This window comes from Maylandia zebra, linkage group LG8 (assembly GCF_041146795.1).
Source record: "Maylandia zebra isolate NMK-2024a linkage group LG8, Mzebra_GT3a, whole genome shotgun sequence".
In the NCBI taxonomy this organism is placed as follows: Eukaryota; Metazoa; Chordata; class Actinopteri; order Cichliformes; family Cichlidae; genus Maylandia; species Maylandia zebra.
In genome coordinates this window covers 28,636,340-28,660,323 of record NC_135174.1, presented here as the reverse complement: position 1 = coordinate 28,660,323, position 23,984 = coordinate 28,636,340, and the positions used below count along the sequence as shown (strand labels likewise).

Below are 23,984 nucleotides of genomic sequence, written 5' to 3'. Positions count from 1 at the left end.
GTTAAAATGCTTTGTCCCTGTGTAATGTCTTGTTGTTGTTTTTTACATTAAAAAAACTTTTAAAAAACTGTAAGTGCGAATAACCTTTAATCACGCACAATGTTAAACCACAATTAGAACACATGTGCTGTGTGTGTGCTTAAGTAGTTCCATGTCATACTACTCGATATATTGAAACGACATAATGTATTCTGTATCCACTACATACAAATACATAAAATATTATTCTACAAATGTGTTGTACAGTAAATGGTAAATGGCCTGCTTTTGTATAGCGCTTTACTTAGTCGCTAAGGACCCCAAAGCTCTTAACACTACATTCAGTCACACACTGGTGATGGCAGCTACATTGTAGCCACAGCCACCTTTGGCCCGCACTGACGAGGCGAGGCTGCCGGACACTGGCGCCACCGGGCCCCCTGAACTGTACTTGACCCATGAAAACATTCCTCTCACCATCGTCTTTTTGATGTGCATCCTCATGCATCCCACTGAGGAAACCGTTTCGCCAGCAGACACTAGGTAGGAACCTTCTGCTGGTTCTCCGGTGTTGCTAGGGGGAACAAAATACAGATCGGGTTGATCATCAAAGAAAGGTCGGCTCTGTGTTCGTGTGGACCCTCCTGATGGAGGGGTTGTGTTGTCCCTGTAGAACCGCCGCTGGAGCTGGATAATCGCTTTGTTTGGAAAGCCGAAGCCTGGAAAACAAACTGAGGATGAAGAATCATTTTTAAGAGGAAGAAAAGCGATGGAGCTGCAAACCTCACCGTCAGAGCAGCGAAAATACAAAGACGCAAAACTAATCCTGGAAAGGACGCCTCAGGGAAGCACCAGGGTAGATCTCGGGCTTGCTTACTCCAGGTGGGCTGCACTGAAGAGGGACAGATGCTTCCAGACTGACGCTGAACTGGCCGCCTTTCTGCTGGACTGGTAATTTAAACTACCTGTGTGATTAAAAATAGGGTGTAGGCATCAAAATAAGATCAACAACAGGATCAAATTAACCGAATAATGTAAAATTAATATCTGCGCGCATTGGTTGGGATTGATTCAATCATCAGTTTATTCAAATTATTTAAATGCTTAAATATTGCACGGAAATGATGAAGCAAAAGTGTCAGCTAGTCCTTTAACACCTGTGCTGCTACATGATTGGACTGATATTTATGTCCCAAACACACATGAATGTGACTGGTTTGCTTGCTGGTTAGAGATGGATAGAAAGGAGCCTGCAGAGGCACGCACACACACACACACACACACACACACACACACACACACACACACACACACACACAGTCACAGTCGCTCACTCAGCCCATCAGTCAAGCTGACCTGCATCCTGCAGCACAGACTGCAGGAGAGCGAAGCATCTGCCCGTATGTTCACATGTAACGCTGGGCCTAAACCTCGGTAGTATGTATGAAAATTTCACACAAATCTATGTGTCATTTCTACTTTATTACCTGAACAACAACCACATCTACGAGTATGCTTTGCTTGCCTGCTCCCTTTTTCTCAGACGGCTGCTCGAGCAGATGGATCCGCATGTTTGATTTACAGCAGATGGCCTCCACGACTCAACCCTCGCCAAGGATTGCTCTCTCCTCCCAGTCTCGAACCTGGAGATTTGCATGTGTTCGCCACAATACTGCTGAGCTGCTCTACACTGTGGATCCTACTGTTCAGAATTATAATTAAAAGTAAATAGATAAAAAGATATTAAATTATATGTAAAACAAACAAAAGAAAAGTACTAACAGTTACATTTTGTTAGAAAATGAGACATATGTGCAGTGATTTATTGAAACATGTGCAAGCATATATAGAAATGCAGGATATGAGGCAGAAACAGTTTACAAGTGAATATTTGGTGTGAGCACCTTTATTCTACAACACAGACTCAGTGTTTCCTTATTTATTAATATAGAAGCAAGGTGTTTCATTTTTTTAATAGTACCAGCTGTCTGCTGCTGCTACACGGAGAATGACCTCCAACTCTGACCGAACTTCTTGAAATAGAAAAGGGTCAGATAAACAAACTGCTGTTTGCAGGGTCGTGCTTGTTATCAGGAGCACTCTTTTCATTTGCCGATGGCCTGAAGGTCATTGTGGCCTGCAGTGATCAGACTATGTGCTGTGGGTGAGGGGCTCAGCGTTGGCACGATGCTGGGTTTGAATTCACCGGCCAGCCGGAGCCTTTCTCTCTATTCTCTTCCTTTGCTTCTCCCCACAGTCCACAGACATGCATGTTAGGTTAACCTCTGATTCTAAATTATGCTCAGGTGTGAATGTAGCCTTGCAACCTGGCAGTCTCTCTAACACGTATCCCGATTTTCACCCTATTATGGCTGGGTTAGGTCACAGCTGGTATTTCCGTGTTATGCAGATGAGTCGTGTAGCTCTTGAAACTCTTAATTTGCTTTTGTTTTTGCAGTTACGAGAGCAGAGTCACAACATCAAGTTCCATGAATGGAAAACCTCCATCAGTCTCTCAATGTGAGGATTCTAGAGGGACAGAAAGGTGAGTCATCGCTCTGAAATAGCTCCTGTCATGTCACACGTGTGTGAAAGCACAACCGTGGGCGATGTGCTTCATTCATAAACTGTGCATATGAATGTCTCACGCACAAATCTCTGGGTCATTAACATGTTTTGGTTTTTTGTGTACCTACAAATGATGCAGGGCTGAGTTTCTCAAACTAAGATTAATAGCAATCATGTTCATTTAGTTGTCTTTACAAGTTTTTAAACAATGTAAACAAGAAAGCTGGGAACAGGATGAATTAAACAAATGACTGAGGTCAACCATTCAAAGGAACAGACGGTGCAAGAGAGGTGAAGAAGACAGGGCAGGCAGGGTGGATTGGGTGGAGACGAGTGTCGGGGTGATTTGTGACAGATGGCAGTGAGATCTGATGGTTTGGAGACGGTGTGTCCTTCAAGCCGGGTAGAAAGAGATTGAAGTGTGCATCATTTTATTGGAGCCTTCTGTCCAGGCCACTAAAATCATCACAGGAGTTAGAAGTGAAACGATCAATAGGGGAGTTACCATTAACAGGTGGGGCTGATAGGATTTGACCTGCAGGGCTACTCAGGTCGCTTCATTTCAGGGTTAGCAGGGAAGACACCTGGACGATTTTGAGGTAGTTAATACTGGACGAGTCCTCTCACCCACATCAGCTGAACTCTGCAATATCTACTGGGTAAGACTCAAAGGATCAGAGATTAGGACTTTTTATTCACAGAACCAAAATCAACTTCCTGTATAAAGGTTTTGTGGGCCTGCGAGGCCGAGCTGATGTTGAGTCCATCAGAGTGACAGTGCAGAGTTAGAGAGGCGAGGCTGAGATGGTTTGGAGAGGTGAAGAGGAGGGAGAGTGGATATTTTGCACAAAGGATGTAAAAAATGGAGCTGCCAGACAAGAAGGAAAAGAGGAAGACCTCAGAGAAGATTTGTGGATGCAGTGAAGGAGCAACATGTAGTGGGTTAGTGAAACAGAAAAAGGATGCTGGCACAGGATGGGATGGAGGCAGATGATGCACTGTGGTGAACCCTAAAGGGAGCAGACAAATTAAGAAGAAGAAATCAAATTAAATATAATGAACTCCGAAGTCTGCTCTTTGTCACATATTCTGAGAGGCAACCCTGTCTCTACCAGAGGAAGAGAGATAAATGGGTTAGCAAAGTATGTCAAGCTTAAAGTCAGAGGATCCACAAAGGTTGCTGTCTCTTTATGTGGCTGGATCACCACGGCAACCTGGTCTGAACGTGTAACTTTCCCTTCAGCAGGTTCAGAGTTTGAGTGTAAAACCATCACGTTTTATTTATAATGTGCTCTAAGTGTAATATACAGTTAGGTTTTAGACAGTGGCACTTTTTAAAATATATATATTGGGGGCTTTTCAGCCTTGATTGCAGTCGGACAGTGGAAGAGAGAAAATGGGAAAGTTGGGAGAATGACCGGGGAAGACGCACAGTTAATGGTCTCAGGGTAGATTGGAGATACATCGTCCTCAAAAACCTCACTTTCTTGTGGGTCCCCCAGGGGTCCATTCTTGGCCCAGTCCTTCTTTCAATTTACATGCTCCCTATGGGTTCATTTAAAAAAAAAAACATGACATCTCTTTCCATTGTTATGCAGACGACTCACAGGTTTACCAGCCACTAAAACATGAATTTGTGAGTCCTCTGAAGGTTTCACTAGATTGTTTGGAGGACGTTAAGGCTTTAAACTTTCTTAACTTGAATGAACAGAAAACAGAGGTGATTGTGTTTGGTCCCTGTGACCACTACTACACTGGCCCTTTAGAAATTTATTTAAAAAAGAGGAGTGATTTTTGTCTGTAATCTAACGTTTGATAAACAGATTAATGCTGTAATCAAGACGAGTTTCTTTCATCTCCAGCTACTTGCAAAAGTGACGCCATTCCTCTGTTTCAGAGACTTTGAAAGAGATGTCGATGCCTTCATTTCATCTCGCCTCGACTTTTGTAGTAGTCTTTAATCAGTTAGCCGTCTGCAGCTGGTCCAAAACACTGCAGCACAGTTAATAACTGGCACACACAAGCGAGGCCACATATCTCCCATACTAGCATCCTTACACTGGTTGCCAGTTAGATTTCGATTGGATTTTAAGATTTTATTATTTGTTTTTTAAGGCGTTGCACAGGTTAGCACCCTCATACCTTTCTGATCTCTGCGGATCAAATGTTCCTAGCTGTCCCAAGGTCCAGTTTAAAGCACAGAGGAGACCGGGCCTTTGCTGTGACTGCCCCCTTCACATCAGGACCTCCCCAACCTCAGACACTTTCAAAACCCGTCTGAAAACCCACTTTTATTCCTTGGCTTTTACATCAGAATGAGTTTGTACTACTTTTATTTGTCTTATTTACTCAAACGTTCTCATTTTATCCTCCTTTTTCTTGTTTTTATTTCTTTTGATTATCTTAAATGTACGGCACCTTAGTCAACAGTTGTTGTTTTAAATGTGCTACTGTATATAAATACATTTGGCTTTGACTTTGACTTTGATGCAGAGGCTCGAATCTAGTCAGTCTTAGGTCAAGTGAAAGAGAAACTCTTTTTCACTGTTTGACTTAAAATCCGCTCTCTTGGTGTGCAGAAGTACTTATGGACCTAACTGTGGATCTTAAGCTCAGACATATTTAGTCTCTCACAAATAAATCCAGTCAATTGGACATGTGACCCCATTGTACAGAGTTGTGGTACACACTTGTATACTGCATATATATTTTGCACCAGTGATGAGTTAGTTACATTCATGCCTAAGGTTTGCCAATTGTAAGAAATACTAATATTAATGATTGATATTCATGTTTCAGGCAGCTGTATTCAAAAGTACAAAGCGGAGTGTCTGAAATAGAAAATCTTCGCCCTGATGAGCCCAGAGATGACATTTTTGTGTCTCCCACACTGGTCAAATCAGAAGAATCAGCGCAGATACACACCAGGAAAAGTCTGGGTAAAAGACGCACACATTTGTTTGCCTTCATTTTAGACTATAAGCATAGAAAAAATGTACATTTTTGGTAAAACAGTAAAATGTTACAAAACTGCATGAAATTGTAATTAAATTAATCTGTAACTGCATTATCTTTACCCCAGTTTTTCCAGTCGTGATAGTAGATGTGGTCTGGTATACTGACAAAGAAGCAGTCTTTTTACATTCTAGACTGTGGCGAGTAAATGCAGTCCTCCAGCCACAGAGACACCTTAGATACACCTCAGACATTAATAGAGAAAGACGTGTCAGAGTTCATAGTCATTATTGTCTAAATAGCGTAAAGGCAGACAAATGCTTGTCCATGAAATGTTTGCTCCTTAAAATATTATTAAACTCCAGAGAATCTCTGTTAATGTTTTAAATATTAAATGTATGCATGTTTTTGTTGTTTTAGTTTTCCCTTCAGAGGACGAGCAGGTCGAGCAGGACCAGAAGGACTCAGTCCTGCTCCACATTAAGGAGGAACAGGAGGAACTCTTGACCAGTCAGGATGGAGAGCAGCTTAACGGTCTACAGGAGGCTGATAACGCCACACTTCCATTCTCTCATGTTGTTGTGAAGAGTGAAGATGAAGAAGAGAAACCTCCGTGCACACAGCTTCTTCATAGCCAAACCGAAGACAACGCAGAGGCAGAGAGGCGTCAAATCAGCTGCTCAACAAAAATCAAAACAGAAACTGACAGAGAGGACAGTGAAGGAGCAGAGCCAGCTGGGAACCCGGAGTCAAATAACCTGTTACAGCAAAACACCGATGCAAAGACTTTTACCTCTGGTGAAACTGAAGTCAGTATTGGTGCTGATGATGAGGATGATGACACAGATGATTGGCAGGAGCCTTTGTCGGATTCTGGATCTGAAACTGAAGAAAGTGACAGTGACTGTAAGAAGGGCAGGGCCAAAGCCTTCATCTGCTCTGAGTGTGGTAAATGGTTTCAGTACAAGTGGTCTCTTCAGAGACACGTGACACGCCATTCAGGAAAAGCCTCTTTGGGCAGCTTCACCAATAAGAAATGTTTTCCAGTGAAGCAAACTGCAGATTTACAGATCAAAGTCCACACAGGAGAGAAACCATTTGGCTGCAGTCTTTGTGAACAAAGGTTTAGAGATCAGTATAATCTTAAAAGGCACATGAGAATCCACACAGGAGAGAAACCGTTTGGCTGTGGCATTTGTGGTAAAAGATTTAATGGCGAGGGAAATCTGAAAATACACAAAAGAGTTCACACAGGAGAAAAACCATTTGGATGTGGTGTTTGTGGTAGAAAATTTAAGCAGAAGTCACATTTTAAGAAACACATCATGGTTCACACTGAAGAAAGACCTTTTAGTTGTGATGTGTGTGGGAAAGGATTTAAATGGAGGATCCACATGAAGACTCACAGGAGAATCCACACAGATGAGAAACTGTTTGGTTGTGACGTTTGTGGTCGAAGATATAACTGTGAAAGAAATCTTAAGATACACATGAGAGGCCACTCAGACGAAAGACCGTTCGGTTGTGACATTTGTGGTAGGAGGTTTAACTGCAACAGAAATCTTAAGATACACAAGAAGGTCCACACGGGGGAGAGACCATTCGCCTGCGGTGTTTGTGGTAAGAGGTTTTCACAGGTAGGGGCTCGGAACAGGCACAGGAGCGTCCACACTGAAGAGAAACCATTTGCTTGTGATTTGTGTGGACAGAAATTTAACCGAGAGGGTAATCTTGAAAGGCACAAGAGGGTTCATACGGGAGAGAAACCATTTGGCTGTGACATTTGTGGACAAAAATTTACCCGCGAGGGAAGCCTAAAGAGACATATGAGGAACAAGGCAATAAACCATTTGCATGCAGTGAAAGATTAACTGTGATCTCATGACTTAATGTTACATTACTAATACACTGCTCAAAAAAACTTAAGGAACAAGGATCAATATTTATACTCATATGAACTATGTAGTGTGTGAGGAATGAAAGAGTGCCTGAAAATCAAAGTGACATAATTTTGCTGCAGCAACTCAAAATGATGCTCAGTCGTTTGTACGTTCCGCACGTGCTTTTATACATGCCAGAGGTCTGTGCGTCCCTCCAGGGATACGCCTCCCCAGACCACCGCTGAACCAGTCATGCTGGACGATGTTACAGGCAGCATAGCGTTCTCCACAGCTTCTCCAGACCCTTTCACATCAGTCACATGTCCTCATGGTGAACCTGCTCTCATCTGTGAAAATCACAGGGTGTCAGCTGGGTCTTTGTTTGATCAGACATTCACACCTGCTGTGACCTGCTGGAGGTCATTTTGTATCTCTGGCAGTGCTCATCCTGTTTCTCCTTGCACAAAGGTGCAGATCTTATTTCTGTCCCTGTCCGGCTCTCTGTACTGGTAGACACGTATTAATGTGCCATCTTGGAGGAGTTGGAGTACCTGTGCAACTTTTGTAGGCTCTAGGTTTTGCCTCATGCTACCAGTAGTGTAAGGGTATTTGTTCACTGTGGTGCAATTTTATTCACCAATTTTTCCCAGTTCTGAATGTCACACCCCTCTGCAGCAGCAGTAATCGGTAACTGTTTGCACCTAACAAGGTGTGACTAAAGACATGCCTGAGGTTGGCTGTTGGGCTCTCCTGGCTGTCATTTTTTACCAGAGAATATTTAGTCATTTAAAATAAAACCAAAGTTTGTACAAACTCTGGTGTCAGTCTGTTGTGGGCTTGTTTAAAGGCTCTGAGTGGTCATACATCAGCATCATGTTGTTATTATGGATGCATTTTGAATAATGACCTGAGTGTTTTGTACTGTGACCTTTAGTGTTGTGGAGACGTTAGTTCACTTTTGGTGGACCATGTGGTACTGGTATGTAATGTGTGGTATTAATGCTGTTTAAGTGATCTTTGTGGACAAAGGCATAGCTAAGGCTGGCTAGACCCCATCATGCTCTCATTTTAGTCATTAAAAATAAAACCTGGTTGTCGATGGTCTTTATTTATGTGAAGGAAAACATAAAGTATAATGAAGTAAATTGTAAATATGGTTCCACATTTTTATACTCTTGCAGTCTGCACTGTCCTCTTTTGTATCCTGCGTTCGGGAAGGTGACCTCTTTAAATGTCTCTCTTCATATCATAATGAATTTTAATTTTTTTTATAATTTATTAACACCTGGATTTTTGGATGTTCTAATCTGTCTGCACATTCACAACGCGTCGTATATATCTGTGTTTTTGTCAGGAATCGAGTTCAGCTTCATTTTAACTGAATCAGACTGAAAACCAAAAAGGGTGGGCGATGTGACCTCAGGATTAGTCAGTGAACTAGCAACAACACTGCTAAAGACACAAACAGAAATAACTTATTGCTCAGTGTTGTGGAAAAATAAACTGAGAGTTGAAACCAAACTGTCTTTCTGAGATTTATTGATGAAATCTTTGGAAAAGGATAAACACAGCACGAACGCGTTTCATGACAGCTCCTTTGTACTTGCAGTCTTTCCATGTTTACTTGATAAGAAAGCCTCAAAACGTGTATCATGACCTTGAACACAGCTGACTGCAAGTTTCGTTTCATCATTGTATGAACCGGTTAAATAAGATTAAATGCAAAGTTCCCATTACATTTCCATCTTTTTGGATGGAATCACTTCACTCTTTTAGTAATTTTTTTTTAAAGTAAGGTAAGAAACAGTAACATTTAATATTAAAACTTTGAGAAACGATGCTTACATGAGTGAAATAGCCTTACCCATTTTGTAGGGCATAGGTGTTCTAATGGATACTAGAAGCAGATTGATCCAAATATCAGTAGTATCAAAACCATTGGTACTGATATCAGATCAATAGTAGCAATGTAGGATACTTTATTTCCATCCTTCAGGTATTTATTTGGGCCAATGTTCGAACCTCGCTTCGGGAGGAGAAAAAAAGCAACAGAGCACAAATACTGCCAAGGAAGTACAACAAGTTCAGTTTTTATTAAAGAGAGGTAGCCTATCAAACACATCGGTGCTGTCACAGAAACACTCTGAGATTAGTTATTCTAGAAATAAGGAAACTAAAACTGACAAACCTTCCTTGTTCTTGTGTCTGGAGCTGGTGTAGCCTGTTGGAGACCATCGTTGGGATGGTGAAGTTATTTCATCTTGTAGTAAACTTTGTCATCTAAAGGAAAGAATAAAAGCTACAGCTTTGGCCTGGATATAGAATAATAAATTATATACAAAATTGCTTCTAACATATTTGATCATTAGCTCAAATGAAATCTGAATGACCCAGTTAAGTTCAGGGAATTAGTTAAATACACTGTGTCCCTCTGTGACCGTCTCAGCAACGGCGCAATACGTAGTCAATGTCACCATCAGCCCTCGATGGAAGAGCTGATCCAGAAACGATGACTGCAATGGTTTGGCCACATCTGCCGCATGAGCAACCATCGCATCCCACTCCGCCCTCTGCTGCAGCAGCGCTCCGCCCACTGGAGAATCAAGCACGATGCGCCCAAGAAGATTTGGATCAAGCAAACTGAAGATGATCTTAAACAACGACATCTAACCCTCGACCAAGCAAAGGTCAAGGCCACAGATCACAAGGCCTGGAAGTGCATCGTTGACCAAGATGGAAACCCTGTGTTACCCACAGCAATGTATTGGCTTCGTTGACGACCTCACTCGCTGATCACCAGAAGAAGAAGAAGTAAAATACATTGCAGGGCATTTTATTTTCTTATAATCCGAAAGTAGAGAAAGGTATAATCCTTTATGAGAAGTGAATTGAAATACACCCACATTCAAATATCATAAACTTTCACATGCACATCTGTAAGTCTATACTTAAATATTTTACTCATTGTAAACTACATTTTGTTCTATAAAGATAACAAGATGGTAATTTGTGACAGAATCGTGAAGGCTCAAATACTATTGATCTTTCTTATAAAACCCTGTCATCTCTGTTTGGGAAATATGTCAAACCACAGTAATTCATGCAGTTACAGATTTCTACATACGCTGATCGCTGGCTGCTTCAGTCTACGGAAGCACTTTTCATTTCTGAATACTCCTTCTGGTTGTTCATGTGTAATAAAATCAAAAACCTTTCTATTTCTCTTTCTTTCTGCCTGCTCCACTTCCCTCACACATATACACAAACTCAAGGTCACAGCTGCACAGATGCGCACACACACACACACACACACACACACACACACACACACACACACACACACACACACACACACACACACACACACACACACACACACAGTCTGGATTGAAAGATTTAAACATTGCAATTATTTAATTGCAATGATTCTATTCTTATTTAAGTTTATTGATTCTTGATTAGATTTCTGATTTGATTAAAGCAGGAAAAACTATCAGCAAAAGCACACACATAAAAATCACTCTGTGCTCTATTACACCCATAAAGGCTGAATTTTAGGCCTTTTACTTCTGGTTGGAGCTGAGCTGAGGGAGCTCCATCTTCTTGACAGGGATTAATTACTTCTTCTTGTAAGGCTGGCATAGCAACCATTATTCCTGACACTATGCGCTAAACTCAGCCTTAAACCTGTCAAATTGACAGTAATGAAGATGGATGATAAGGTCTGGGAAAAATCCCCAGAAAAGAGCAACTCGAGGGTTAAGATTAGGGTAGAGTAGGCAAGTGTCTGTCTGCTGCTTGTATTCAAGGCTCTACATCCCGGGGTTGCTTAACTTTGTGGCTCTGCTCACTAAACTCAACAAACTACTCAAAAGATCTTTTTGAAAAGTTTGATTTTTGATTGGAGCTAAAAGACGGAATCTACAAGTGATGGATCAGATGGAGTTTATTATTCTGGCTCCAGATTTGCAACCCTGACATCAGGTTGGTGGAGAGATTGGAATGTAAGAAACTGACTCTGTGGACAGGTGTGCTTTATACATATAACACGTTGAGATCAGGAGTATCTGAAATTCATACATTAGTTATAATGTATGTGGCACATGGGCACACAGCCAATCTGTGAAAAGTTCATTTCTTTTTATTGTTTTCTCGATAAAGGTAAACAACTTATAGTGCAAGCTTTTAGACAATATTGAATCTGATGAAGATCTGTGTAACTTGCAGATGTCCAGCAGATATTGCAAATGAAAGAAGAAAGAGGAGTAGCCCTGGAGTCTGGACCGACAGGACCCTCTCCAAAAGAGAGATTTTGACCATTAACTGATGAACCATTTTTATTTATTTATTTTTATCTCTAAAGGTTGTCTTAAAAAATGTGTTTGCTTTTGTAGTCGAAAAAGTTAATGTTAGAAATGTTGACACTGTGATTAATGGTGACACAATATCTAATACAAAAACCACTCAGAGAGCGCAAACCTCTGCAGCTCCCTCCTGTGCAGTGTTTGCGTTTAAGGGAGTAGCATTGTATTTTGTATATATTTATTTTGTTTTCTTTGTTCTTTTTAAATGTAATTTCTAAACTTTGTAGTGAAATAAAAGAAGGGACATCTCAGGCCCTCCATGGTATGGAGGCCTATCTTCCCTGCCAGTGCAAAAACAGGTGTACACACGGGAGCTCACACACACAAACTACACCCTTTTTGGCTCCTACCTCAAAGCACACTGTGCGCTGTTGATCCTACGTGCAGCACAATAATGTTTAATATTTAGTATTTACTGTTATATTCCCATAGATCATCGTCATGTTGTTTATTATATTGCTCTCTCTCTATTTTATTTTTTTTGCTTGTTTTCTCTTTTTTCTTTCTCAACAGGTGATCCAGGTGATTGATATATGTATTTTTTGTCTGTTTATTTTTGTTTTTTGCCCTTTATCACCGTTCCTCTTCCCCGCTGTTTTTCTTTCTCCCTTTTCTTTCCCCCAGTCATGTCTGTCCCGTGTGTAGCAAGTGAAAATAAAATACAATAAACAATAAAAGCAAAGGTGAATCAAATAGACCAATACGGCAAGGCCGGGATAGTCCATTTGGTAAAGTAAATCCGTTGGGCATCTTTCTTTGCCTTTAGACAATAATTCTGATGGCAAAAGAACAAAGCAGGACATGAAATTATGTGATAACAGATGTTTTTCTCCAGAAACAAATGCTTTTAAACCTAAAAAGAATCACTGAATTTCATTTATTAATGTCAGATAGGCTCTTTAGACATCCTAAATAAGAAAGATTTTAGTTTACATATTTATTAGGATGGAATTCTTGAACTGGGTCAAAACTGATCCACACCAAACTGTGAAAATATGAAATATGAACAACGTGTAAGACTTAAAGTTATCAATAATTAATGTCGCTTCAGGAATGCTGGAGTTATAAAGTACACGATCACTGCAGCAGGAAACTAAAAAAGGCGTGTGTAGGAACTTTCGGTTTGTTGTACTGTATTGCGAGGGGGAACAAAACAAAGGACGGACGGAGCCACAGAAAAGTGTCGGTCCTTTCGAAGTGTTTTTATTTTTCCACGTTTTACCAACTGCATGCAATACTTCATATTTAACCCACAGAAAAACGACAACTGTGGACATTAAAGGAGCGAAAATAGGAAGAAGCGTCAAACGCAGGAACCAGTGCGGCTCTCCCACAGCTGCACCACAGCTGTTCCCACAGTGACGCGGAAGTTACCTGTTTGCTGCTCAGCAGGTATTTCTACAGTCTGCTATGAGCATAATTAGCGACGAGAGACAAAATATACAAATATTTGCGCTGAAAATGAAGGAAAAAGACCCGCCGAGGTGTCACTGCTCTGCCCACGGCTATTACTGCAAATAAACCCCACCCAAAATCTCCGTAGCTCAAATCAGCCAAACATGACAGCCAAACGAACAATTACCAGTCCTGTTGCACAAGTGTTTTCAATATCTATTCATATTTCTAATTAATAAATCAAAACAGTCAGGACGGTCGAGAACTCATCTGCAAAGTCTCTCAATATTGTTGGCGAGACAAAATTTCTGGGAATTTCACAGCCAACATTAAAACTCATTTATGCAAATACAGTGCACAAGCCTAAATATGAATGCAACAAAAGTATCTGCATATAAGTACAAAGTAATTGACTAACTTTACTGTTATACTAGATTCGTGTTGGATAATGTGGCAAAGTACATGTACAATATTATAAATTTATTATACACTGTTTGTCAAAGAAATATTGAATATATTCAGCTGTTGATGACAGGGGTGGCAGGGAGGGTGTATTATATAAGGTGCTCTGAAAAAAAAAATCTAAATATTTTAACTGATCATAATTATTAACAGCAAGAAAAAAACATGCTTCCGTCATGCATATAGCTTTCTAACTTTCCAGCTGCCACTCACACACACACACACACACACACACACACACACACACACACACACGATACCACCTCAGGTCCCAGCACATCTTTTACAGGGGAGACATAATCAGCTGTTGGAGCTCAGGTGTGTATCAGCCTCCCCTGACACGGCACCATGAACCAACTGCTCCAGCCGTATGCTGCACCTGAGCCACAAACCACACCCCGCCACAGGATGTTTTACACACAGAGAGCTGACACAGTGTTTTTTATGCAAGTGATCAGTCAGTTATATCTGCACAGATATACAGTTGATATTAAAATACTGATGTCTGTTTAATTACACTTTCAGACATTTGTACCTGAAAACTGTCAGTGGAATAGAGATGCCTCAAAGAAAGAGCCATCAACTGGGTGACCTCCAAGGGCTGCTGTCCCCGATATCTGCACCAACCACATCAGACACGGAACCAACACAAGTTAGGACAGGTCTCGGTAAGACAGATATTTTTTTTCTTTTCTTTTAACACACTACTCTGATATGTAATTCAAATTTTTGTCCTTTCTGGATATCATTTAGGTTTTTTCCAGCACTGGGCACAATGGAATTTGGGAACCTGTTAAAAATGTGTTAATGTCTTCTCTTTTTTTCTTTTCTCCTCAGTTTTGTACATTTCAGTCAAGAGCCAGAGTGAACTACAGTTATCAATAAAGTTTAGTTGCCAAAACATGAAAGAAAAAATATTTCTCTTTGTGTACTGGACCATGTGTGACTGCAGTCATGGCTCAAATGCTGAGCTAATTAAGTCTTGAAGGATACTTGGGGGAAGGTGAAAGACACCTCCAGTACAGCGAGGTGATGAATTCATCACAGCATGTAGCTCTCTCCCGATCACAGCTTGTCCTTTGTTGATGAAGAAATTATAAAACAGGATTCAGGACATCCCTACAGCTGCAACAAGTTATAATTTTTTCTCACTGGAAAAAAAATGAAAAATATTAGTCAAAGATTTAAAAGAATTCTTGTCATACAAAGTGAATAAATTAAAGAGCTCCATGAAGAAATATCTAATAAATAAATAATGCAAATGTTTTTATATGAGGGGGTGGAGTATTTCAGTACCTGTCCTTCTGTTGTCTTCTTCCCTTCAGCCTTTTTTAAATATATTAAAATATTGTTCAGAAATATTGTCAGGCAGGATGATACACCTGTTTTAATGTGAGGTCATAGCTGGATTCATGGACTGGCAATGCGTTCTGTGGTATTAGTGTGTTATAGGATTACTTTTTGGGTAATGAAATCTGAATGGAGATGGAAACGTTTTAGTGATTTTTGATTATTAAATTATTATAAATTCTTTCTAAACGGGTGACAACTTTCAATCATATTTAAGCTGCTGGATAAAAGTGTGAATGTAGTCACATCTATCCATAATATAAATGTGTGTTTCAATGTTGCCTGCAGATGTCCAGCAGATGTTGTTACTTAAAGAAGAGAGCTCAAGTCATGATCAGCAGGATTTGGTCCTCCTCCACATAAAGGAGGAAGAAGAGGAACTCTTGACCAGCCAGGAGGGAGAGCAGTTTCGTGGTCTACAGAAAGCTGATATCACCAGTTTCCCCATCACTGCTGTTTGTGTAAAGAATGAAGATGATGAAGAGAAACCTCACCTCCTACACTTTCATCAAACACCAGCTGAAGACAACAGAGAAGCCGAGCCTTCAACCAGCAGCTCAGTCAAACAGATTAAAGCAGAAGGTGATGGAAAGGACTACAAAGAGCCAGAACCAGCCACAAACCTGAATCCAAATAATAATTTACAACCCAATATTAATGTAAAACGTTCAGACTTGTATGAAGCTGATGATTGGCAGGAACCCCTGACAGAACCTGAACCTGAAAGTGAAGATAGTGAAGAGTCAGGTACAAATAGTGATGCCAAAAAGCCCTTTATCTGTTTTGAGTGTGGTAAGCAGTTTCTCCATGACTGGTCACTTCAGAGACACATCAGACTGAAGTCAGGGAAAAGAGCTTCAAACTGCGATGTCGGTGACAAAAGCTCTGGAGTGAACCAAAATGCAGATTCACAGGGGACAGTTCAAACAGAAGAGAAACCATTTGGCTGTGATGTTTGTGGACAAAGGTTTCAGCTGAATGTGAATCTTAAGGTGCACATGAAAGTCCACACTGGCGAGAAACCATTTAGTTGCAATATCTGTGAAAGAAAGTTTAGACATCAGTGTAACCTTAAGACACATGTGAGAATTCACACCGGAGAGAAACCATTTGGCTGTCGCCTTTGTGATAAAAAGTTTACACAGAGTGTACATTTAAAGACGCACATGAGAAGCCACACGGGAGAGAAGCTATTTTTTTGTGACGTCTGTAGTAAAAGCTTTTCACGACTGAGGATTCTGAAATCGCACAAGAGAGTCCACACAGGAGAGAAACCATTCGACTGTGATGTTTGTCATAAAAGATTTTCACATCTAGGTGATCTAAAGAGACACAAACGCATCCACACGGGAGAGAAACCTTTCAGCTGTAGTGTTTGTGGTAAAAGATTTGCACAGAGGATGCATTTCAAGACACACATGAGAATCCACACAGGAGAGAGACCTTTCGGTTGTGATGTTTGTGGCAAGAGCTTTAACTGTAAGAGAAATCTGAAGACACACATCAGAGTCCACACGGGAGAAAAGCCATTTGGTTGTAATGTTTGTAATAAAAGATTTTCACAGCCAGGAATTTTAAAGAGACACATGAACATCCACACAGAAGTTAGGAAATTTGTACCCGGTAAATCAAGAGGAGTCTATTTGAGGTTGCTCAAATCTAAACCAGCCACATCAGAAATGGAGCAGCTAGCCATCAGAAACAGACAAGGTAAGGGATTAACTTTCCTCATACTCTTGGTTAAATACCATTTAAATAACAATTTCTCCCAGTGCTGTTTCTTTAATGTATGACAGCACTTTCTTCAGGAAGGCTCGGTAATTTTTCCAGTGTCAGTGCCATTTAAGGTTTGGGACTTAGACCTAATTGAATCACAAATCCAAAGGGAATGGATTCATAAGTCAGATTAATGTGGATGTCAATGGAAGCACCAGTGAGACACAGTTTAGAAAAAGGCCAGCAGTGAAAATAATATTAACGATGTGCCTGTGATTCTGTGTGGACCCAGAAACATGTTTTCATAGGAGGAAATGACGTTTCAGTGTTAAGAAACCTTTTGCCAAATTTTAAATATGAGCAAACCCTAATGACAACAACGGCAGCACTTACTCTACAGTAAAATTTACACAGTAAAATTTGCTATGTCTGCCAAACTGATTTCATATTTTAAAATGCACAATAAAACAGAACAGCAGATTTACATTTTTATCTGTAGTCTGAGATGCCTTCGTAGCCTATGTATGTATGTATATTTGTATGATTACAAACACAAACGCATAGTATGCATGTAGCCACACCTGTAAAAGTGCAGAAATATCCATTTTTATATCCATCTAATAATGCAAAGCACCACCCAAAGCACAGCTACATTTAATACATTCATAAAGTGCTTCCCATCTGTGGCCAGGTTATAATCCCCAGTTAACCTAACCTGCATGGGTTCAGATTTTTTATCCTTCTTTTTCATTTTATTTTGTATCTTGTTCTGAACGCAGCCTTCTGATACTACCAGGTGCAGGTGATGTCCTTAAAACAATTTTAAAAAAGATAGTGGTATTTTCATTTCCAATTTGTATGTTTGCAGATGGCATTGTGATCATTGTGAGAGTAGCTACCAGGCGGAAGAGAGCATGGAGTGGTGGTCTTATGCTCTGAAGAGCAATATAATGAAAGGAATGTGTGAATAAGAAGGAGACATGGAAAAGTGAACCTGCAATGAGCACAGGTATTAAAGATAGATGAGTTTAAATACCTGGGGTCAGCCACCCAAAGGTGAAGACGAGAGTGCAGGCAGGGTGGAGTGGTTGAAGGCAAGTGTCAGGGGTGATTTGTGATGGAAGTATCATTTGGAGATGGTGGGACTGACAAAAAGGTGGTAGACAGTGGAGGGATAGTGGATAAGCTGGACAAAGGATGCTGAAGATGGAGCTGCCAGGCAGGTGCAAAAGAGGAAGACCACAGGGGAGGTGAAGGAGGATGTGCAGAGGGGGTGATGTGACAGAGAAGGATGCTGGGATAGGGTGAGATGATCTTCTATGCACCCCTAAAGGGAGCAGCTGGAAGAAGAAAAAAAAAAGAAAATTGTAATAAAATATTTATTTACAAATGCATTTGATGCTATGTGATCCAAAGTTTGTTATAATTTGTAATCCAACAATGATTACTAGCTAATTAAAAGACAACTGGTGGAACCAGGGTAAAAGACTTCGTCCAGTTTTGTTGTTAAAATCCACAAAATAGATCAGCAACAATTTGTTGTTCATTTTATTTCATATATTAAAGCTGCTGAGGATATGTATACTTACACCAGGTCTCCATAATGTGCATTTGTTTGAATGTGTCCTGCAGCTATCCAGGTTGATGAAGGTGTTTCCTCAAACCCCAGTCTGGAGCAGAAGGACCCAGACCTCCTTCACGTGAAGGAGAAACAAGCGAAACTCATCACCAGTCAAGAAGGAGAGCAGCTTAATGGTTTGAAGGAGGCCAGCCTCTCACAGCTTCATCAAAGACTGACCAAGGACCACTGCGAGGCAGATGTTCCATTCTTTAGCTGCTCTGAGTGTGATAAACAATACCTCTACAAGCGATCTCTTCAGAGGCACAAGAAAAGTCATTCAGCAGAAAACTCTGCCAGCTGTTTGGTTAATAAGAAAGTTTCCAGACTGGAGGAAAATGTAGTTGACACAAGCAAGAAAATATTTGGATGTGATATTTGCGAACAGCGATTTCATCAAAAATCCCATCTTAAGACTCACATGAGAATTCACACAGGAGAGAAACCCTTTAGTTGTAATATTTGTGGAAACATATTTAGACATCAGTACAGTCTCGACAGACACATAAGAGTCCACACAGGAGAGAAACCCTTTGCTTGTGATGTTTGCAGTAAAGGTTTTTCACATCTGTGGGATCTGAAAAGACACAAAAGTGTTCACACAAAGAGCCTTCCACCCGAGGAACCCAAAGATCTTGATAAGGTGGCCCCTATTTCACCATCAGCTATATCAGAATTAGTGCAGACACAAGTCAAGAAGGATGTAGGTAAGTGAGATATTTGTGTTTGCTGGAGATTAAAGAAATGTAAAGTATTTCCACAAAACTGTGTAAAAACTGCTTTGTCTATTCTTGCTGTTACATTACTGGCAAAGATTACAAAGGATTACTAACTTTTGCAAGATTAATTTTTGGATTCCTGCTTCCTGTTGTTATGATAAAATTACCTCCTACTATAAGTCGGAGAACATCTTACCAAACTACCAGTTTAAAAGTATTAATAAGATCTGTTAAAAACATTTGCAAACTGTGCTGAAAATTAGGCTTAAAAAAACCCTTTTTTGTATGGAAGTTAAACCTTCTCCTCCCAAAGAGTCATTGGGTGTCTCGCTCTCTTATCTTGTCTATTATTATTTGAAATATTAGAATCTTTAAAAAGTTCTTAAATTATACAGGTGTGTGTAAACAAGTGAATAGCACTTTACACTTAGTAATATTTATACCCTTTATTTATCTGCTTTGTTGTATTGCCAGAATACAGATAATTTCTTCTAAACAATTATGGAAAGATGGGAAGTCTGGGCTTCTCTGCTCAGACTGCTGCCCCTGTGTTCCAAACCAGCAGTGGAAAATGAATGGATAGATATTATACAATGTTATATTAGAAAAGAAAAAAATAGACATACCAGTTATGGTTAACCCAGATGATGACCAATATAAAACTATTAAGATGGAATTAATGAAATTGATTTAAAAGAGCCTAGGGCTCATAAGATCAGAAAAATATTTATTAGGGGTATTTTAAAATGTTCAAACGCATGGTGTCATGTATCGCACACACATTGATAAATATATATTCATATTCCATCCCTGCATCCATTTTCTTCCAGTTATCCTTATTTTCCTCAAATATAAAGCTATTGCTTTTGTTATGTGACCCAGTGGTTCAACTTCTATTGTCAAATGTACTCTTAACTGGCTAACTAATAACTGACCTGACTTTAACCAGCAAGTTAGAGTACATTTAATAATAGATCTTGAACTGAGGATGGTTCAAGATGGTTCACTGTTCCCTGCAGATGTCCAGCAGATGTTGCCAGTTAAAGAAGGGCTTCCTTGGACTCCAAGTTTCGACCAGCAGGACCCAGACCCACTCCACATAAAAGAGGAAGAGGTGGGACAGAAGCGTAACAGTCTGGATGAGGCTGATATCATCAAGTTTCCATTCACTGGTGAAGATGATGAGTTTGCGCAGCTTCATCAAAGCACAGGACAAACAGAGTCTCCAACCAGCTTCTCAGCTAAGGAGATTAAAGCAGAAAGTGATGAAGAGGATGGGGGAGGACCAGAACCAGCCTCCTACTTAGAACCAAATGTTAATTTACAAGCAAATGCTACTGGAAAAGCTTTAGACTTTCACCAGACAGAAGTTGATGTTAAATGTCATGTGCCTCTTTTAAATTTTGAATCTAAAACTGAAGATGGTGAAAAGGGTTGGAAGGAGAATGGACCATGTCAATCAGAGGTAAATAGTGATGTGGGATGTAAGGCCGCTGAAAAATCCTTTAGCTGCTCTGAGTGTGATGAGCAGTTTTTCTGCAATCAGTCTCTTCAGCAGCACAGACAATGTCAATCGAGAAAAGGGAATTCCAGCTGTTTGGTCGATAAGAAATGCCTTAAAGTGAAGCAAAATGCAGAAGAGAAACTGTTTTGTTGTGATATTTGTGGACAAACATTCAACAAAAATGCAAATCTTAAGGTCCACATTAGCGTCCACACAGGAGAGAAACCATTTAGTTGTAACATCTGTGAAAAAACATTTGGGTATAATTGTAGTCTTAAGACACACATGAGAGTCCACACAGGAGAAAAACCATTTGGTTGTAGTTTGTGTGATAAAAAATTCTCACAGAGGATACATTTAAAGACGCACATGAGTGTCCACACTGGCACAAGACCGTTTGTTTGTGATGTTTGTAGCAAAGGATTTTCACAGCTCAGGATTCTGAAGTCACATATGAGCATCCACACAGGAGAAAAGCCATTTTACTGTGAAGTTTGTCCTAAAAGATTTTCAAAAACAGGGGATCTAAGGAGACACATGATTGTTCACACTGTGGAGAAACAATTAAAATCTGCTGATTGTGACAAACAATTCACACAGAGGATACATTTCAAGATGCACATGAGCGTCCACACAGGAGAGAGACCATTTTGTTGTGATACTTGTGGTAAAAGGTTTAATTGTAACAGAAATCTTAAACTACACAAGACCTTTCACACGGGAGAAAAACCATTTGTTTGTGAAATTTGTGGTAAAAGACTTAAGTGTGACAGAAGCCTTAAGATACACATGAGCGTTCACACAGGAGAGAAACCATTTGGTTGTGCTCTTTGTAGTAAAAGTTTTTCTCAGTCAGGTATTTTGAAGAGGCACATCAGAATCCACACAGCAGTGACACCGTTCAGTTGTGACATCTGTGGTAAAAGATTTAACTGTAAGGGGATTCTTAAGTTGCACAAGCGTGTTCATTCATAAGAAAGGCCATTTGTGATGTTTTTGGCAAAAGATTAAAGTCTAACAGCAATCTTAAGAACCACTTAAGAATTCACACAGGAAAGAGACCATTTGGTTGTGACATTTGTGTTATCAGATTTAATGAAGAGGGAAGTCTGAAGAGACACATGAGATGCCGTCATGTAATTGTGGGGAAAGATTTATGAAATTTGATAGTTCCGGTTTCAAAAGAAAATATGTAGATGATCTAAGCTGTGCAATTTTGGCTTTAGTTAAACTAGGAACTTGTCAGTTAAATAAAGTCTGCAGTAAGAGTATGGAGATGTTGCTTTCATGGTGTTAATCTGCTAGAAAGTCTACGCATCAGGTGGAGTGGCATGAAAAGTAACAGAGTCAAAGCAGGGAGGAATTCATTGTGGATCACTCACAGCATTTTGTTCCAGGAGACTGGGCTCTTTGTGAAACCAAAAAAACAGCATTTTTTAACTTAATTAATGTATCACTTTCTTTTAAAAGTCTATTTCAAATCTAGGTTTGGATATGTTTTGATAACAAAATCATTTGGTTAGTTTTAGGCAACAAAACCAGGCCAGGTCAGGGTTAAAAATCGACCCATTCACATAATTCTCTGGTAGAAAACTGTAGGAAGCTGTCACTCATATGCATTCTGACCGCATGGCTCCAGTGATTGTATGGATTGGAACAAATTAGTCTACAGATGCTTAATTTGTTATGTCATCCAAAGGTTTGCTTCTTGGTGATGCTGCATGGTCACTCAGTAAACTGTTCTGGAACATAATCTAACAACCAAGACTGTCTGACCAGCACAGTTTTAATAAGTTTAACAGCCTCTGATGGAATAAAGAAAATATCTTGGTCTATAAACTCTGTTTTGTTACTAGAAACATTCACCCATGCACCATTTTACACAACAGTGGCATTTCCTGCTAATGGCAACATCATCTTTGTGAATTTTAAAATAATATTAAAGTGGAACAGTGGATAGACCTGTTGCCTCACAGGAAAAAGTTTCTGGGTTCAAATCTAGGAAAAAGATGGAAACTTTTTGTTCTACCTGGGCCTGCAGGACCTCTGTCCGAATGCTCCCCACCATGGTCCTACAGCAGGGGTGGGGAACTCCAGGCCTCAGGGACCAATGTCCTGCAGGTTTTAGATGTGTCCTTTATCCAACACAGCTGATTTAAACAGCTAAATGACCTCTTCAACATGTCTTGAAGTTCTGCTCAGGCCTGGTAATGAACTAATCATTTGATTCAGGTGTGTTGACCCAAGGTGATTGTGGTGGAATTAAGGCACGGGGGGACCACAGATCTGTGTTTTGAGCCATCTTTATTTAACATTTGTCACACCACCACAACAACCACCAAGCCCTGAGTCCCCGTGTTTTAACACGGTGGGTGTGATTGCGGGTGCCGTGCAGGTGCGTCCGCACGGCACCGCAGAACACGCCACACCACATACCCCCATCGCCCGATTGAGGCGATGTCTTATTCTATGTGATGGATGCAAAGTAGAGCCAGAATTGCTCAATTAGTGAAAGAAAACATGAATCTTGGCACAAGTGTTATTTTAAGTAGACTGAGCCATGGAGCCACCAGGTTCCTTAGCAACAGTTGCTAGGAAACTTAATTATCGTCACAACCTGATGCATCCTATCTGCTCTATTAAAGGTGGTGCTAGGTTACAGAACATCAAACCTTTATGCAGACATGTATTAAAGGAAAACTCGTCAAAAATAAAAACAGATGTTTGCTTTCCTGCTAAAGAAAAAACAATGAATTCATTTATATCACCATCTCCTTTATTAAAACATGTTTATCTTCAAATTAATATTAGAAACCATTTATACACGAGTTCATAATTGTTTTCATAATGTAACAAATTGAAGTTGTCTATTAGCCAAGTTGCCCTAGCAACCAGATTCGTGAAATTGCATAATGTGCAGTGCTGCCGCCTTCCTGATTTCTTACTTTTTTGCATATTTGTTACACTTAGATGTTTCAGATTATTAAGCAACTTTTAATACTAGACCTAGATAACAATTGTAAATACAAAATGCATTTTTTTTAAAATTATGATTTTATTTATTAAGGAAAAAAGCTATCCAAACCTGACCCTATGTGAAAAGGTAATTGGCTCCTTAACCTGATAACTGATTGTGCCACCACTGGCAGCAACGGTGCAGGGTTTTCCATCATGACCTGTTTAAGATCACACCAGAGCGTATGTGATTTAAGTCCAGACTTTATCTAGAATTTCGGGTTCCTTTTGGTCAGCAGTGGTTTTCTCCTTGGAGCTGCCCCATGAATGCCATTTTGCCCAGTCTCTTTCTTTTTCTTGAATCATTAACTGAGGGCAGTAATGAGTAGTAGTTAGGGTCTGGGGATCAGCAGTGAAAAAAAAACTATTCTATTCTATTATAATCTATTTTATTTTATTCTTTAAACAATCAGGAAGATGGCAAATACTTTGACACAGCACTGTATAGTGAAACCTGCA

The 23,984-nt window shown here is 40.0% G+C and overlaps 2 protein-coding genes across 4 annotated transcripts; both read left to right on the top strand.

Moving 5' to 3' along the window:
• Positions 1-488: 488 nt before the first annotated feature.
• Positions 489-7,456, top strand: LOC101468917 (uncharacterized). 2 transcript variants are annotated; one of them, XM_004565192.3, is made up of 5 exons: positions 793-930; positions 1,523-1,703; positions 2,438-2,524; positions 5,347-5,486; positions 5,923-7,456. In XM_004565192.3, exons 3-5 carry the CDS (start codon positions 2,469-2,471, stop codon positions 7,371-7,373), a joined length of 1,647 nt encoding a protein of 548 aa, XP_004565249.3. In that variant the 5' UTR covers positions 793-930; positions 1,523-1,703; positions 2,438-2,468; the 3' UTR covers positions 7,374-7,456. The 2 variants fall into 2 exon arrangements, with proteins under 2 accessions (XP_004565248.3, XP_004565249.3); XM_004565191.3 differs by lacking the exon at positions 1,523-1,703 and having other exon boundaries at positions 489-930.
• A 5,445-nt stretch (positions 7,457-12,901) lies between these two features.
• LOC101468621 (uncharacterized) lies at positions 12,902-22,347 on the top strand. Of its 2 annotated transcripts, XM_023152655.3 has the most exons (5): positions 12,902-13,138; positions 14,129-14,271; positions 15,242-16,663; positions 18,302-18,994; positions 20,026-22,347. In XM_023152655.3, the coding sequence occupies exons 2-5, from the start codon at positions 14,163-14,165 to the stop codon at positions 21,483-21,485; spliced, it is 3,684 nt and encodes a 1,227-aa protein (XP_023008423.3). In that variant the 5' UTR covers positions 12,902-13,138; positions 14,129-14,162; the 3' UTR covers positions 21,486-22,347. The 2 variants fall into 2 exon arrangements, with proteins under 2 accessions (XP_023008423.3, XP_004565247.3); XM_004565190.4 differs by lacking the exon at positions 20,026-22,347 and having other exon boundaries at positions 18,302-19,418.
• The last annotated feature ends 1,637 nt before the right edge of the window (positions 22,348-23,984 follow it).